Source organism: Limulus polyphemus, unplaced genomic scaffold, assembly GCF_000517525.1.
Source record: "Limulus polyphemus unplaced genomic scaffold, Limulus_polyphemus-2.1.2 Scaffold1507, whole genome shotgun sequence".
Lineage (NCBI taxonomy): Eukaryota > Metazoa > Arthropoda > Merostomata > Xiphosura > Limulidae > Limulus > Limulus polyphemus.
In genome coordinates this window covers 104,820-123,467 of record NW_013667117.1, presented here as the reverse complement: position 1 = coordinate 123,467, position 18,648 = coordinate 104,820, and the positions used below count along the sequence as shown (strand labels likewise).

General features: G+C 32.8%; 2 protein-coding genes across 2 annotated transcripts in view; both read left to right on the top strand.

Moving 5' to 3' along the window:
• Positions 1-2,609, top strand: part of LOC106463868 (pleckstrin homology domain-containing family D member 1-like) — a 26,074-nt gene extending 23,465 nt beyond the window's left edge. Inside the window, exons 4-5 of the mRNA XM_022391494.1 lie at positions 1,322-1,547; positions 2,461-2,609. Coding sequence (XP_022247202.1) covers positions 1,322-1,547; positions 2,461-2,609 — 375 coding nt within the window. The remainder of the gene's footprint in view (positions 1-1,321; positions 1,548-2,460) is intronic.
• The window catches only part of LOC106463867 (golgin subfamily B member 1-like), a 50,898-nt gene continuing 33,587 nt past the window's right edge, over positions 1,338-18,648 (top strand). Inside the window, exons 1-4 of the mRNA XM_022391493.1 lie at positions 1,338-1,547; positions 2,461-2,588; positions 5,201-8,167; positions 8,395-8,654. Coding sequence (XP_022247201.1) covers positions 5,254-8,167; positions 8,395-8,654 — 3,174 coding nt within the window. The 5' untranslated portion in view covers positions 1,338-1,547; positions 2,461-2,588; positions 5,201-5,253. The remainder of the gene's footprint in view (positions 1,548-2,460; positions 2,589-5,200; positions 8,168-8,394; positions 8,655-18,648) is intronic.

Sequence of the window (18,648 nt, the reverse complement as noted above, 5' to 3'; positions counted from 1 at the left end):
AAAATCAACAATAAAATGAACAGCATGCACTTTACTTGTTTTTCAATATATATATATTCAGAACAAGTTAAAACATATGTACAACAAATTCTTCACACTATAGAGATTATAGGCATATCATAAACACTATATATGTATAGTTCTCTTCTTCTTGTCAAAAGTCCACTTAGGCCTATTCAATTACTTTAAAATTTCAGTCGACATGCTGAACTATCTTCTCTGTTACTAGTATTCTATGTGTGAGTCACTTACAATTGTGGTGCAAGTTACTGTAATTGTTTAGTCTTCTTTCTTCTCAAGATCCTCTGTTTCTTTTGTCAAAGTGCCCTCAGGCTGATTCAATTACTTTAGAACCACGCTTTGACGGAATAAGTTATTCTTTTCTCCTTTTCTACTGTTAGTCTTACTCTTGCATATTAAATGTTAGGCTTATCTCTTCTACATGAATTAACTTCCCGACGAACTTTTCCTTGACCTGTAACTTTATTATTATTATTTAATCTGTTTGCTGTTCCCGCTCATCTCACACTATTTATATGTCTATCATTTGATTGTCTGCCCGCCTCCTATATTCTCAACATCAATGTATTACATGAGACATTTGATAGTCTCAACATCAATGACTTATAAACACAACTTCCTACAGTCATCTGCTTTTAACTCTTATTATAACAAAAACTAAACAGTAATAAACTATTCACTCACAAAAATTATATTAATCAATAATATATAAACTAAACAGTCTTTTATACCATGACACCTAACAAAAAAACTTGCAGGATGAACATCACTTTGAAATACAAGGGTTTCTAGTTGTTTGAAAAGTTCTTTGTTAGGTGAAATTCCAGCAGTAAAACTGAGAAAATATTTTAAAATAATGGTATGTAATTTTGTGGGGAGAACTAGCATGGTAGTGTCACATATGTAATGCTGTGTTTTATCTGTATGGAAGAAATATGGAGATTCTATAACAACTTCAACATATTTTGAGAGATTCGTCAAGTATACAGACAGAGCCCTCAAGTACAGGCAATGGTCTGTGTCCATTACACACTTTTGATTATTTTTTGTGTTTAAATAAAGATTGTTTTAAATTGTGTCCAGTGTCTTACATTCTTCAAACTTAGTCAAAGCTAGAAAATTCAGATTTGCTCTGTGGTATATTTCCTGATCAAACCTTCTATTATTTTGGGGAACCCATAATGTCACATTAGTAATCTCAAATAATATTTAATAGCTATTCCTCTGTTTATAAGCTTGGAATATTTTTGTGTGGGAGAAATGAATTATCAGTTGTGTCACTGCAAATTTCTTTTATTAGGTATTGAACTTGAGGGAACAAGTAGTAAACATCAGAAAGAAAGAGCAAGAAGAGAGAGAGAGGGAAGGTTTAATTGCACAGTTAAATAGCAACTCAAAGGAATTAGAAATGGAAGTTAAGAGGCTCCAAGAAGCTTTACAGGAGAGTCAGAATGAATTGGAGAAAACTTGTCAGCTTTATAATGAAAGAGTTGCTGCTTTAGAAAGGAACAGTTCATCACCAAAAGGTACAATTAACAAAAGCTAAGACTAACAGTAAATATGGGGAGAATCCTTTTGACCTCAAAAGTCTGAGTAATTGATTGATTTTATTCTGTTTATTTTAATATTAGTTTGTCAGTTTATCAAAATATATACATACTAAACAACTAGTTATAAAGTTGAAGTGGTTAAAAAGTCTAACTAACTAAAAATTGATTAGAAATAAAAATAATTTTACAGTGTTATTTTAGTGCAAAACTTCATCATGTTAGCACAGACCAAACTGCAGCTTAAATCCAGATAATTTTCATTAAAATAATAACTAACATGTTCTAACAACAGTTTGGAAACCTAATAAAATCCAACAATGCTTAGCGTGTATTTGCATAACATGTTTATGTAATGAATAAGTTAATTTCCAACAGTACTTTCCACATTTAGAAGTACATATATATATAAAAATAAAAACTCAATTGTCACATTTTTTCATTGTGATGATTTTCTAGAATCCCTTTTTTTACCACATATTTGCTGAACTTCTTTTGTCATTTTATGACCAATTCGGCTTCACCCTTCTTTACCCTGGAGAAGGGTTACATAGAATATTAGTTTTCAGTAGCTGAGTAACAACTTGGTATCAGAGTTAACTTATATAATAAATCATCCCACAAAGGTTTAAAAATTATACTACTTTTCTGTAATTATTTTCTGTAAATATTGGAGAATTGCTGTAGCATGTTGGATCACATGACACCACAGATAATTCTTTTTTTCTTTCTTTTTCATGTATTATATATTATGCCTAGTTTTCAAAAAAGTTTTCCTTTTATTAAGTCATAACAAACAATTGATGTAATTAATTATACTTTAACAAATATTGATATTAAATTGATATTGTTGCTGTTAGTTAAGAACTCTTTCTTTGTTTATCCCTTACAGCTTTTTCTCCTCAGGGTGAATGCATGGGAAAAGTTTTCAGTGATTTGAGAGTTTCTGAATTGGAGTGTGTTCTAGAACAGTTAAGGTCGCAGCTAGAGAGTCAAAAAGAACTTAGCCAATTTTTAGAGGTTAGTGAAGATCTGTATTAACTTGTATATACTTTAGAGGTCCCTATAGAAGCATAAAAAAAATGTGTTCTATCTGATAACTTTGTGGTACTACATCACATTCTTCATGTGGTTTTAAAAACATTTACTTATTTCTTTTGATTTAAAACAATTGTATGTTAAATTCTATCAAGAAAGAATATATGACACTTTTATCTGTATTGATGCTAATAACTTTATGATAAAGAAAAACCAAACATAAATGTTTCCAATCAAACAAATTAAAAAGTATTCACAAATACTGTGAATTTTTTAAAATTCAATTATATATATATATATATTTTTTCCCCTGTGTGTGTGTAAATATGAAATTGGATTGGTGAAGCGAAATATTTACATTTTGAAGCATTCTACTTTTCTTTTTTAATTCTCTATCATGTGACAACATTAATATAAGGAAATATGTCACACCAATTTTTTATCATTGATAAGTTACCTTTGAAATTTGCCATAGATGGCTTAAATCCTCAAAAAAGATGTTTGTTTATGCATAATGTACATTTTAATCATTGTTTAAAGAGTTTTCACAGTTTTGTCTTTATTTACTTGTATGAAATAAATGAAAGCACAAAACATAATAACTCCTCACTGTTGGTAAGTTTTAACAGATCGTAACTAGAACCAAAAAAAGAAAGGAAAGGCAAGTAGTCAAAAAAAGATACCAAGCTTTTTCGATGAGAGAATCACTTCTATGGTCTTTATTTGTCTTTGTTTTGACAAGAGGAAGACCAAGTATTTGTAAACAATTATTAAAAACAGTGAAATTAATGAATGTAAACAAACAATCTATAAACACATTAGTATTAAATGTATGTAAGTGAAATATCAGCGCTACAATCAGTGTGAAAATAATCTAATATAATAAATCATATATGTACTCAAGTAAGACAAAAGATACCAGTGTGAAAATAATCTAATATAATAAATCATATGTGTACTCAAGCAGGACAAAAGAAAGCAGTGTGAAAATAATGTAATATAATAAATCATATATGTACTCAAGCAGGACAAAAGAAACCAGTGTGAAAATAATGTAATATACTTTCAGTATTATAAGTAGCCTAAACGTTATCCTGATTTCTCTCACCATGTGTTATGAACTTCTTAAAAAACTGATGTGTCTCTTTCCTGCTGTTTATAGTTGTTAATACTAAGTTGTCATTTTCATTTGAAGAAATACATAATTAAATATACAGAATTATATTACACAGAACATCTCTCTTGTTTATCATCACACAGAACATCTTGTTTATCATCACACATAACATCTCTCTTGTTTATCATCACACATAACATTTCTCTTGTTTATCATCATAATAACATCTCTTGTTTATCATCACAATAACATCTCTCTTGTTTATCATCACAGTAACATCTCTCTTGTTTTCATCACACATAACATCTCTCTTGTTTATCATCACACAGAACATCTTGTTTATCATCACACAGAACATCTTGTTTATCATCACACAGAACATCTTGTTTATCATCACACAGAACATCTTGTTTATCATCACACATAACATCTCTTGTTTATCATCACACAGAACATCTCTTGTTTATCATCACACAGAACATCTCTCTTGTTTATCATCACACATAACACCTCTTGTTTATCATCACACATAACATCTCTTGTTTATCATCACACATAACATCTCTCTTGTTTATCATCACACATAACATCTCTTGTTTATCATCACACATAACATCTCTTGTTTATCATCACACATAACATCTCTCTTGTTTATCATCACACATAACACTCTCTTGTTTATCATCACACATAACATCTCTCTTGTTTATTATCACACATAACATCTCATGTTTATCATCACACATAACATCTCTCTTGTTTATCATCACACATAACATCTCTCTTGCTACATTTCCCTCCAGTTATATTAAGGTTGATCTTATGTAAGTTATTTTATTTTTGTTAAACTTTTTGCAAGAAAACAAATACTATATTTTTAATCTATATATTTTAGTTTTTGCATGTGTATAGTATAACTATTTACATGTCCATAAACTTATTCATTTCTCTTCAAACTGTTACTGTGGTGTGAATTTTCTGAAATGACTAGTTTATGTCGGTATTGATACACGATTTCAGTACTCAAACTGTTCTGACTTCTTGATGATCATTTTCTTTTATACACACATAGAGAAATACTTAATGGTGGACCCTTACTTATTATATTGTACAACATGAGCAGTTAAATTTATAAATGTCAGTGAATGTATGGTATTGTTCATCTGCATTTAAATAAATGCTTAATTGGAATAAGTGCTTTCAAAAATACATTTTATCAGCTAGATGTATTATCAAATATATAAAAGAACAATGTTAAGAATTGAAAACAAATCTAACATGGCTAATCATCTATCAAAGGTGTGTAGCACCAGTACTAACTCTAGTCATTTCAGTATTGTTTGTAGTCACAGCTTAAAATGATGAATAACTCAGGAATGTGGAATATCTTTTAATAAGCACGTAACTTGTGTGTCTTCAAAAAAGTAAGGAAAACTTGTTCTTTATGATTTATTGATTTAAGAATGTCTTCTTTCAGAGAGAAAAAACAAGTATCAAAATGAAGTTGTTTCATATACAAGAAAAGTTGAAATGTTAGAATCACAGCTCTGCCAATCACTCAATGAAAAAACTGTTGTTGAGAAAGAATTGAGAGAACAACTTGAAATGCTTGCAATAGAAAAAGAAAAAACATTAGAATTACTTCGTAGTACTCAGTATGAACAAAATAAGTTATTAGAAGATCATACAAACTTAGAACAAGAAAAGCAGAAAATTGAAGAAAATGCTAAAAAACTGAGAATGGAAAATAACAATTTAACATTAAACATCCAAGAGCTGGAAATTGAAAAATGTAAAATTGAAACAGATTGCCAGGATAAAGCTGAAAAAATGTCCTGTTTATGGAAAGAACTTGAAAATTTGCAGGCATTGCTTTCATCAGCACAGAAATCAGAAAACTGTCTAAATTCTGAATATCAAGAGCATTTACAGGAATGTCAAAAAGAAAAACTAATATATTGTGAGAAAATAAGTACATTTGAAAGTCAAGTCAATAATCTCACAGTAGAAAAATATGAAATACAGAAAAGATTTCAAAAAAATATTGATGAGCTCTATCAAGAAGTGGAAACAAAGAAGCAGGAGTTGAAAACTATGCAAGTAGATTTTCAAGTTAAAGTTCAACAAATGCAGTGTGTAGAGGCGGAGCTGAACACAAGAATAGATAGCTTAAGTCAAAGAAATGAGGAATCAGAAAATGTGATCACAGAAAAACATAAAGAAATAACACAACTGAAAGAGGAAAAAGAGGGGTATTCCCAAGAAAAACTAAAGTTGGAAATGCAACTCCAAAAAGGTTATGAAAAGCTGAAATCTGAGGAAGAGAAGAGGATGAAGTTAGAGTCTGAAAAGAATGAATTTTTGAACCAACTGAAACAACTGGATGATAAAATCAGTAAGCTTGAGAGCAATGCAGATTGTCTAATTAAAGAAAAGGCTGAGCTGTATCAAGCTTCTGAGAGAAACTTGTGTATAATGAATAAGCTTAAAAACGAGCTTCGGAAAGCAGAAGAGAGAAACTTCTCTTTAACAGAGTGTAAAGCATCCCTGGAAAGGAAGCATGAAGCGCAACTGAAGATCAACATATCTGAGAAAGAACAATTCACAAAAAGGGTATCTCAAGCTGAGAACCAGTGTATCGCTTTAAAGGAGGAAATCATCGGCAAAGAGAAGGTTTGGAAAGAGGAAATGGAAAATCTACAGAAACATTTTGTTAGTCAAGTAAACAAATTGCATTCAGACATTGCTGAGTACACAGAGTTTAATCAACAACTTAAGAACAAGTTAAATGATGTCAGAAAAGAAAACGAGGAAGAAAAAAGAAACTTGTTAAACAAGTTGACCCAGAGTGAAACAAAAGTTGAGAGTGTTAAAAAGGAAAAGGAAGAAACTGTTAATGCCCTTTTTAATAAAACAAAATCTTTAGAAAATGAAAATCAGTTGTTGATAGAAAAAATTAATGAAACTGAAAGAAATTTTCAAAACATGCAGGAATCAAAGAAAACATTAGAGAGTGAGTATTATATGTGTGTTGAGCAGAAAGAACATGACAAAGAATTGTTATCTAAGAATATCAGTGAACTTCTTGAACAAAAGAAAAAAATGGAAGATCAATATCAATCCCAGATCATCCAGTCTAGGAAAGAGATTCAAGTCCTAGTTTCTGAAAAGGAAGAAGAGCACTCAAGTTTTCAATTGGAAAAACAAATATTAAAAAATCAGATTGATGAATTTTTGAGCATTAATGGAACTTTGGAAGTTAAAGCTGATCAATTAGAGAAGGAATTACAGCAGTCTCATGCACAGTTAAAAGAAATAAAGCAGGAACTAGAATACACAAAAGTGATTCACAGTGAAGAAGTTGAAAAATATGATTCTGCACAAAAATTCTTTCAGGGAAAGATTGGAGTGTTAGAAAATGATCTGAACCAAAAGAATGAAAATATAGGCAAATATGTTGAAGAAATTAAGGAAAAAGAAGCATATATATGTGATATTAGAAGGATAATTAAAGATCTTCAAGCAGTAATCAAAGAAACCAAAAATATTGCCTCTTCAAAGAAGGATAAGAAAAACATATCTTTTGCACTTATGAGTGTTGTTGAAGAAATAACAACCAACAATGCAAAACAACTTCAAACTGATGAAGAAAAGAAACTGAATGGGAGTAAGATCCAAATAGAAGAAACTTCAGAACATATAGAAAATCACCAGTTAGAAATGGAGAAACGTGCGACTTCAGTCTCCGAAAGATTAAATTGGTCCAATTCACAAGTTCCAGAACTAGAAAATCATAGGGAGAAAATTCAAAAGGAGTTTATTTGGCAAGAAACAAATAATTCAAAAGAAGAAGCACAAATCAAAGAAGACAGGAAATTGATTGCTAGTTGCGATGAGTTGATAGCTTCTGAAGAGTCTTTTGCCAATGTAGATAAGGAAAATGAAATGCTTGAAAATCTAGTGATTCTGGTGAAATCAGTAAACCAAGAACTTGAAGGAAAACTTATTTCTGTTGAATTAACAAAAGACACTTTAAGCTCTAAAATAGATGAACTTGAACCACAGGTCAAAGAACTTTTAAAATGTAAAAATACATTTGAATCTTTAGTTGAAACCCTTGACAAAGAAAAATCTGAATTAGAAAATGCATACCAACAACAGAAATTATTCATTGAAGCTCTTGAAAAAGAGAAAAAAATTCTGGAAACAAAGGTTAGTGAAATTAGTAATGCTTATGAGCAGTCAACAACAAGCTTTGAAATAATACAAGCCAAAAAAATAGAACTAGAGAACATAAAGGAGAGGCTGGAACATGATCTTTTGAACTTGAAACAAGAGAAGGAGGAAATTCAGGACAACTTAAATAACCTGTCTGAAGATAATGCGGTTTTGAACTCAAAATTCACTGATGTAAAACATGAAAAAGAAAGAATAGCTGATAATAGTTCTTTTGTGACTTTTTCTGCCTCTAATTTTTCCTTTAGAACAATATCTTTTTCTTTCTGTAAAACAATCAACTGATCATTATGAAGATCAGAATCTTTTTTACGTGATCCTTGTAAATCATTGATAGTTTTTTGTAATTCTAATAGTTCTTTTTCCAAGGAGATCCTAAAGGACGAGAATAATTCACTTAATTTAACTCTGACACACAAAACTCAATACTTGAAGAGTTGGAATTTAGGAACCAACAACTTGTGAAGGACAAGGAGGCTCTCGAGACAATAGCAAAGCAGTTTGAAAATGAAAAAAAAGAACTAAAAACAAAAACTCAAAATTGTGAAAGTCTGGTGAAAAATTTTGAGATGGAAAATAAGTCTTTGAGTGAGAAAGTTATCCTGTTAGAGGAGCAACAGGCTAAACTGTCATGTCAACTAAAAAACACACAAGAAGAAAAGGAGGAAACAGAAAAGAAATATAAGGATCTGAAGGTAAATAATTTAATCCATAATTTACTGTATGTATGTATGTTGTAAAATCCTACTATATTTTTATAGAAGTTTGTATATTTGTTTGTCCTCTAAGTCCTTGTAGACTTCTGCATTTGGACCCATCAAATATGGCTTAATCAACTATTTTTCTTTTAAAATTCATAGATTTCATAGCTCCAGTACAGGTTAAATATAGGTCTGTCAGTGGGGGTAGCCACTAGAGATACTGATGGGATTTCACCAGTTTCCTCCTTCATTACAGGGGGTATACATACAGTCTGTGTACTTTCAGTAGTTCTTGACATACTTAGGACAAAAATAGAAACATTATTTATATTAATAATTGGTAAAATGTTAATTCTATAATTACATTTCATTTCCAAATTCCCTCAATCATTTGAAGGATTTTTTTTTCAAACATTGTTTTATACACACTTTCAAGATAGACATGCCTATTTTAGGTGAGATGTTTTTAAGTCACTTGTTACTTGGACCTGAAGCATCAATTAAAATACCCTAATGACAACTGAAACACACTCATAAACTCCAAATAGAGGTCTTATAAAATACAAATGTTATTGAATATTTCTTTAAAATGAATTAAAACACACAAACCAGGAGCAGAGTTCATTATATAGTTTATTCGATCAACATTTTGGGTCTAAACTTTTCTACCAGACATAAGTTACAGATCACACAGTAAATAAATGCCTGATCTGCAAGTGAAATGTTGTTTGGTTAAAAAAAAATGACCTTTAGGCAGCCCCACCTATCAGACTGCTCTTATCAGTGCTGCCACATGTTACACAATGGGGATGGCCACAAGGAGAATTTCCAAGGTTAGTGAAACATATGTTAGTATCAAATAAGTTAGAATGCACAAAAGTATCATGGAGCCATAAATTATGGTCGGTTAATAATTTTTAATTTTTTTTATCATGTTGTAAAATGTGAAAATTGGCCATGATGATTTTACTAATCTGTGGAGAGATTTTGAGTTGGTGAGGTATTACAAATAGAATGTTTTCTGTATGTTTCTTCTTCTTCTATGGAAAAAGTTTTTGAAGACATTTAACCCTAAGGCTCCCATGCAGGTTTCATGTACGCGTTACCTAAAGTTCATGAAGATAACATCCAGCTAAGACCCATTTTCTCCAACATTGGTTGCCGTACTTATAAATTGGCTAAATTTCCTTACTTTCAATGAGCTTACAATTAAAGATTCCTCTTTCTTTGTAGAAGAAATTTTTAAAATTACTAATTCTGATCAATATACACTTGCTATTTTCAACATTGAATCTTTATTCACAAACATTCTACTCAAGGAAACCATACAAATAATCTTAAAGAAACTTTTCCCCAACAAAAATTAAATATACGCAAGCTTTAATCACCAACAGTCTCTAGAATTACTTAAACTTGCCCTCAAGAATAATCACTTCAACCAACAGCTATATAACCAAATAGATGGTGTGGCAATGGGGTCACCTTTATGAGTGTTCTTGGTTAGACACCTATCCAGCTGAATACAAACCAGCTCTATATAGAAGGTATGTTGATGGTACATTTTTACTCTTTCGAAGCTCTTCTCATACCAAACAATTCTTGGATTATTTATATTCAAAACACCCTAACATCAATTATACTTGTGAAACTAGAAAAAAAAAATAGTAACTTGCCTTTTCTTGATATCCAAATTAGCAGATTAGACAAACATTTCACAACATCTGTTTATCGTAAAAAAACAAAACACATACAGGCTTATATACTTGATTTAACAGTTTTATTCTGAATTCTTTTAAACATAACTTTATACTCTGTCTTCTCAGTAGAGCTTGTAACATCTGTTCTAACTACCTCTCGCTCTTCATACCGAAATCACCACCTTACAGAACATTCTAATAAACAATGGCTATCCCTTGTATTTTATTCAAGCCCCAACACACAAGTTCCTTTCTCACAAATTTGAACTCTCAAAGAAACCATACACTGTTGACAAATACCCATTAAGACTAATCATTCTTTTTTTAGGTAAGCAAAGTTTCATAGTGAAGTCACAACTTTTAAGAATAATTAAAACATTTTATCCACAAGTTCAACTACAAATTGTATTTAAATCACTTTTTAAAATACAAAATCTATTCAGATCTAAAGACCTATTACCTACCCCCCATGCATTCCAGGATATCATATAAATACACATGTGGTAGCTGTAATGCCACTAACATTGGCAAAACTATAATCCAGTTACACCTGCGATCCTGTGAACATATGGGAGTATCAAGCAGAACAGGTAAAAAAACTATCACAATTCGCACAAATAGTGAAAACAACAACCACCCCATTTTGATTACAAATTTCAAAGTCATCTCATCTGGATCATTCAATACTGAACTTTTAAAGAAAGTTTATCTATTATAACTGAACTCCCAACTTTAAATAATAACACAGCCTTACTACAATTAAATCTGTTCTGAATAACTTGTATAATATTGTTGTATTATCCTATTATTCTTGTTTATTTGGTTGTCTTTTAATTTATTTCATCCTTTTATTCTGTTATTTAATTAATTTTTTTAAAATGTTTAAACTTTAAAAATATTTGTATCTAATAATTTACTCTCTTCAATATAGCTGCTGAAGATGGAATACGTATATTCCGAAACATTCAAGAATTATATGTTACTGTACACACACATGTCAAATGTGTGTTCTTGCTGCTATCTTTCTACTGTTAAACATTAATTAGTTTCTTAATTTAAAAGTAAATATTAAAAAAATCTTAAATATTGATTTTTGTTTGTCGCATAATATGTTGGTTCAAGTTAGGTGTATTTAGCGAAGTAAACAGTGACCCCGCCCACTTCTTCCCTTTTTGTAAATGCTTCCTCATTTACACCCGCTTTGCTTCTTCGTGGCTTTAGAACCAACCAAAAACTTAGAATTTCCCCCATGTGGTTTTCTCAGGCTCTTGAAGATGGAAAGTTTCCAAGATTATTTCATTTATCTCAAATCTCAGAAGGTAGTGGTAAGTGAAAATGTTGTTCAAAAAACAATTTTTTGAGACCCAAATACAGTTTAGTTAGTAAGCCTGATAAATTACAGTGAAATTCTGATATATCGATAGAGTAATTTTTAATTTGTAATTTCAAAATGTATATATAAAACCTAAAAAAGGTATTTTGTTTTACCTACCTCATTTGAGAACTTCAGCAAGCAAGGTATGGTATGCCATATATGTTTGTATATGGCAAATGAGTACAAATTTCTTTACAATCCTAAGCAGTAGAGATAAGTGTTTGTGTTTTCTTGTTATAATTTTTAGACATTCTAGAAAGAAAAAGCATAATTTCTATCTATTTCCAAATTTTTTATAGTGGTTATGAGGTCTATCAAATTGATGAAACCCATACAGAGATACAGTAGTGAATATAACAGATAAAATGTAGTTTTTTCTAAAAAAATGTTTGATAATTATCTTGAGGTTATTAGGTGGTTATAAAGATTTTGTATGTGAAATTTAAAAATTTTCTTATGCATGTTGAATAGTCAACATTTGAAAAGAAAAATGCACGAACAAATCATTACTTAAAATCTTAAACTTAATTTAAAAAATTTTATATTTTGTGTACAAAGCCTTGTACTGTTTACTGATAATCTGCAAAATTTCGGTAAGATGCGCATTCTGTATTAGAAGTTATAGCATGAAAACTGTAACAAGCACAAAAATGGTTACAAGGTCAGTCCCTTGTACCAATCTCATAGTGAGAGAGGGTAACCATGCTCGGAGAAAGAAACAGCTGATTCATTAACCTTATTGAAGAAATCATTTATCACTGGAAAGACATTTGAGATAAATGAATTTTGAATAGGGGGTGGAATCTAGGGTAGGTTTAGGGTAACAGGTATCAAAGTATATGTATAAGTGTGATCTAGTAGGATTGTAGTTAAGTGGTAATTTGCAATAATGATGTCAATATTGAGGAAAGAGACAAAGTTATGAACTTATATAATACAGGTTCATCTGAAGTAGCTCTCATGATGTGATCATTATATCTGGGTGGATACGAAGTTTTCAATCTAACCAACAAACAAATTTCTAGAATAAGGTCCTCCCATTTTTGTTTTATTATGTAAGTAATTATGGTTCCAGGAATATATATTTCTTATACTATACTTAACCTCTAGTTTTCCCTGATTCAGTGCTACGAACTTTTTTGCTTGCCACTAACCTTGAGGCTCCCACCTAATCTTGCATGTTTCCAAGTGATATAGCCATGGTGTTGTGTGAAAGTGAGCATGCAACAACCCTACATTAAGAGGAGAGCAACACCACTTCCTAGTGCAGCTGTTTTCCTCTACACTGATTGTTCAATCATCACTTATTGATTTGGCACTCGTGTGTTCGCACATGTCTTTTTTCAGTTATGTGAGATTCCTCAAAAATATCTATAAAACCAGCTATTGTGGAAATATTTATTTTTATTTCCAAACAATTCTACCTCTGCAGACTATAGCTCTTATTTCCCATAACATGAGTTACACAGAGATGGTTATTTCTATACTGTTTAGTGTTAAACATCTGGACGTTATTCACTCTAGACAGACTACCACAATGACATAGGGGTTTTTTTTGTCTGTCAGGGGATGTGATGGCTATTTTGCAGCAAGTTGTCGAGTCTTGCATCAGGCCTTGAAACAGATTTCTCTCCTCCTATAATTCCCGTCCAAGATGATATGGATTTTAGGCAGTCTTTCCTGCTGCCAACATTTGAAAACAATTTTTCCAGTGGAGACGTGGCTTTACCTTGACATTCTGCATCCTTCTGTGATTTTTCTTCCCAGGTATGTTACCTTTCTTCACTCTCTCTCTCTCCTATTTCTTATTATTCTTTATTTTCCTTCTTCATTTGGCTCTTCTTAATAATATTATATTTTTCCTTCTTCCCCTGATATCCAAGTCCATGCTGAAAATTTTATTTGTTTCAGCTTCACTCTGGTGTCAGTATGCTTCATCCTCCTCAGCTGGTTGCACATATGCCTTGGCTTACAATCAAGCACAAACCCTTTTCTTAAATTCCCAAACTCCAGAGTCTCTTCTTCAGGCTTGGAGTCCTGATCCATCATCTTTCTCGAGCTCAGTTTTCTCGCCTTTGCCTTACCCTCACTACCCTTTAAATTATATATCTTTTATCCATCTCCTTTTGGAAGCTATCCACCATTCTCCTAGGTGTTTTTGGCAGACACTTGTTTCCTTCCATTTTCTTCATTGGTGCCTTCTTCTTCTTCAGCCCTGTCCCTTTTCACTTGGTTACTCTGTTGTTGAGGTGGGATGCCCTTCTTGCCCAAGTACATTTACCTACTTATCTAAGAGATCTTCATCTGGCTTATTTTCTCTACCAATGGATACCCAATGTTTTGTAGTTGTGGGCTGAGGCTTTGTATCCACATTTTTCCTTCTGTCCCATTTTTCCAAAGCTCCTTCTCTTCCAGATGCAGTCTTCTGACTCCTTACCACTCCCTGTTCTTCTATACTGTTCCTTTTCTCCCATCCATTCTCCCACTATCTTTAGGTTTGAGTACCAAAAGTCTTGACTGTGACAATTTTCTGGGCTCTGGAATAGTAGGGAACCATTTGACTCCTTTTGTGGCCAACTGTTGAAGGCTGCAGTTTGTATCTGTTGGTTTAACCAATAGTTTTTCACCTCCTCCCCCTTTGTTTCCTGTTCTCGTTCCTTTCTCTTCTGTTGGCCAATGTTGCTCTCAAAAGGGTTTCTCACTCTTCTCCAGGCTCTTATTTTCATATGGTTGTCATTTTCCAGTACATCTGAATTGTACACCTGGTCATCATTCTATCCTGTCTCTGTCAGTTTATTGTGATGAGTTTTTTTCACTCTCCAATGGTCTTTTTCTCCAAAGCTTTGGATGACCAAAGTCGATGCCTCTAATACTTATCTTCACATTCACATCTCAGCATCCATACTTTACCTTCAGTCTATACATCATCATTGAATTCATCATTTCTGAGCTTTTGCTTTTGGCCTAGCATCAAACCCCATACATATTTTTTGTAGCATGGTACATGTTTTCCTTCATCACATTCATGGCTTAAGATAGAGATTTTACCATTATATGTATGATGGGCTTCTTTTAGCTCCATCTCAACAGGACTCCTCTGACCTTACACTTCTATTTTGGGAGGCAGCTTGTCTGAATTGGCTAGTCAAACTGGAGAAGTCTCATATCATATTCACCCAGTATCTTATTCATTTGGGTGTGTTCTTCACTTCCCACATCACTCATCACATTAATAATTTGACACTGACAAAAGTGAAAAACTTCTCTTATTCAGGTCTCCTTTTCTGTTTACATTGGCACTGGTGGTGAATGCGTTCAGTCAGGAATGGTCTGAGTTTTTTCTTTGTGATTCCCCCTATTCATTTCCTCTCTCATTCGGAACGCTCCTTGGATCCTTCTGATGGTACCTTATTGGCTGGCCCAATCATTATTTCATTTCTTCCTCTTCCACTTTCTTTATTTTAAGCTTCATACTTCTCCTTTTCCATCCAGATACATCATCACTCTGGCTTCACAAGTGGGATTTATCTAGTTCTTTGCAGGATGGTCAGGACTCTCTTCACATTTAGCCTTCTTTCTGTTCTATTGTGTTCACCAAACGTACTTAGAAATTTATCAGTAGGAGTGGTGTATTTGTCACTGCTGGTCTTGATATGTCAATCCTTTTTACCTTCTTATCCTTCTATTCTCCATCTATCTCTGTTCTTCACATGGCTTTTCGACCAGAATTGGTCTATCTCAACTATTGCTGATTACCTGGTGGCTCTTGACTACCTTGTAGTTTCCTATTATGTTGGTTTTTTTCCTCTCCATTATTCTAGCTTACCTGTCTGAGTTTTAAGTGTTCTGCATGCTCTTACTCAACATCTCTTTGAACCATTGTTTCTGTTCTTCACACATTATAGTCCATCACTCCTGTATCCTTCTCTTATTAAATGTGGATGCTGTGTAGGCTAGTCATTGGAGTTTGACTTAATCCAGTTAACAGCAGATTTATTTAAAATTCAGGTTACACAGTTGTGAGTAGAGTACACATGTCACTAACTTGAGGAAGTTTACAGTTAGAATAAAGAATTAACTCAGAGACTGAGATTCAAAAACACAAACAACACTTTAATGCAACACATTAAGATACTTGACTGCATTGAGACTACCAAATTTATCTTGAAAACTTTCACTATTAAAACTATTAAATTCTTCAATCTGAGAAGGTAACTGTTCTTTAATCAAACTTTCTATAAAATCCATTAAATTACTTAATACTACCAGTAAATCATCAATTAATACTGGTTAATATCTGCTCAGCATTAAATTTGTTAATATTATACACTTGACATCCAATTTCTAATTATTTGACTGAGAAATAGCAATAGTTGCTTACATGGAGCTTATGCGGGAACATCTTGTAGTACAGACATTTTCAATGTTGTTCTGGGATCAGGCAGCATCTTTTTCTTCAGCCAGCAGTAGATTTATTGGCTTCTTGATACAAGCCAGGAGACTGACTTTTTGCTCAAAAACTTGGGTTTTTATACAGATTTCTTTGGTATTCTTATGATTCTCCAAGTAGTGTACACATCAAATTTGCAAGTAGATCTGTCACTTAATTGGATGAATTTTGTTAGCTCATGATTATTCTCAGAACTAGAACCAAACCTATATCAGTAATTGGTTATAATCGAAAACAGTAAGTGGTCATTCTATTTGCATGTATTTTTCCTTGTCCTCTTCAGATCAAAATTCTTCCCGGTCTTTCTAATTTCCTTACTAATTCCTTTTATGGAAGCTGTATCCAGTCTCTGATGAAGTTGATATAAATATTCTCATAGATTTCTCTCTGTTGCAGTTACATCAGTTTTTGGATAAAGGTAACAGTTGATTCGCAATATTGCCTGGAATGCATCTTAGTTTATACTTGACATACACATTTCCTTTCTTGGTCAACCATCGTTGTGTAACTCCTCTTATGTATTGCATGTATGTATATCATACATGGAATTTTGTAAGATTATATTTCTAATTTCTTGAACCATCTGAAAATAGCATAACATGCTGCAAATGTTTCACTCTATCTGGATTACACATTTCTCCCTAAAATTGATCTGTGAGCTGATAGTGCATTCACCCCTATATCTCTTCATTTCACTCTCCTCTTTATTCCTGTTTGAATCCCGATTGTCTCATCTATCCTGTTTGTGTGGTCCATTTTTATTTGGCCCACACTTCTTCCTTTTGTGTTTCTCAATCCCGTCTCTTCCTTCCATGAAATCCTTCATTCCCTTGCAGTATTTCTTCTGTTACTCTCACTGGATGAGTTCAACAGCTTATCTGTTTAGCATATTCTTTGTTGGATGGAGAAACATGTCAGCATTTCCAGGTGTCCTTCCATCACATTTATCACCTAACTCACTCATTGGCTGCTCACTTCCATCGTCCATTGGAGAAAATAGTTTGGGCTGGTATGTGGATGACCTCTCACACCTTTGACACACACTTCCTCGTTGGGCTATGGATTGCTTCCAGTTGCTGTTCTTCATACATCATACTGTCTCTGGTGGGTAAGTCTTTCTCTTTTTCCTACCCTCTTACTGGATCTTTCTCAGTGGCAAGTGTTGCCTGCCCGGGTATACTTAACCAAAATCTGAAATGGTGTAAGGCTGTATTAGTTTGATATAGTACTCACCCATGTGATGGATTGTTCCACAAGACTGCTCAAGGTATCCTTACAGAGCTCATTTTTCTAAACAAGACCCAATCCACACAGTACCCACTCGTAGATTAACATGAATAAAGCAGGCAGGGGATTCCTGCCCATCCTCCATGCCTAGTTTAAAACCTAGTGCTGACCTGCTTGTGATGAAGATGGTAGGGACTCTCCTCTTACCATGGCCTGGAAGCCAAATTCCTGTTGTCACCTGGTTTTTGGCTGGAGTTGACCCACTTTATATGGTCTGACTCTTCCTAGCCACACTACCATAAAGCACTTCTAAATATATGAAACAGGTTTGGACTGCACTTTTATCTTCCACATGTCCTTCCAACACTTCTTTTCTGGGTAAAGAGTATATCCTGGTACAAATGAGTTGCATTCTTCTACGAGTGTTCCCCTATACTGTTCCAAGTTATAGGGTTTCACACTCCATGTCTTCTCTTTGGGCTCTTCCTTTAGGTAAAATTTTGAACCAGTCCCTCTACCACTTCAATGTAGAATTCTAGCTAGATATGAGAAGGGTTTGCGTATCATATCAGAAGTTAGCGTTTTCCAACACTAAAAATGTATTTTTGATAAGATACCTTCTCTCACACTTCCTGCCCTTCATCCTCACTTCTGGTGCATCTTACTTTCTTGCTTAATCTTGAAGTGATGATAGAACAATTAGTATAGAGGGAGCCAGCTGTGATAGGAGGTGGTGTTGCAATCCTATTGTTGGAGGGTTGTCTCATGCTCACTTACATGCAACTGTGTAGCAATATCACATGGGAACACGTGAGATTAGGTGGGACCTTCAAGGCTAGTGGTGAGCAAAAAAGTTTACATATACAGGGAAACACTAATTGGAGAAGCTAGATGTTAGAGAAGGTGAATATCTATCAAAAATACACTTTCAAGGTTGGAAAATGTTAACTTTTGCTCTCAGATCTGGAAAGGTCCTTGAATTTCTCTTCAATGGTGTAAAAGTATAAAATTGATAAATAAAACTTGTGATAGCTAAACAATTAATGGATGAATGATAAGCAGTGTTTAAAATGTTTATTGGCATTTCTCATCATATCTTTTATTAGGTATGTTTAAATTGGTGAGCAAGCATGTAGAAAATTTAGTTTTTTTAGTTAAATTGATACGAAAATACAACTTGTCATCATTTTTCAAATTTTGCCTTTGAATTCAACATTTTCATAATCCCTCTGTTTTAGG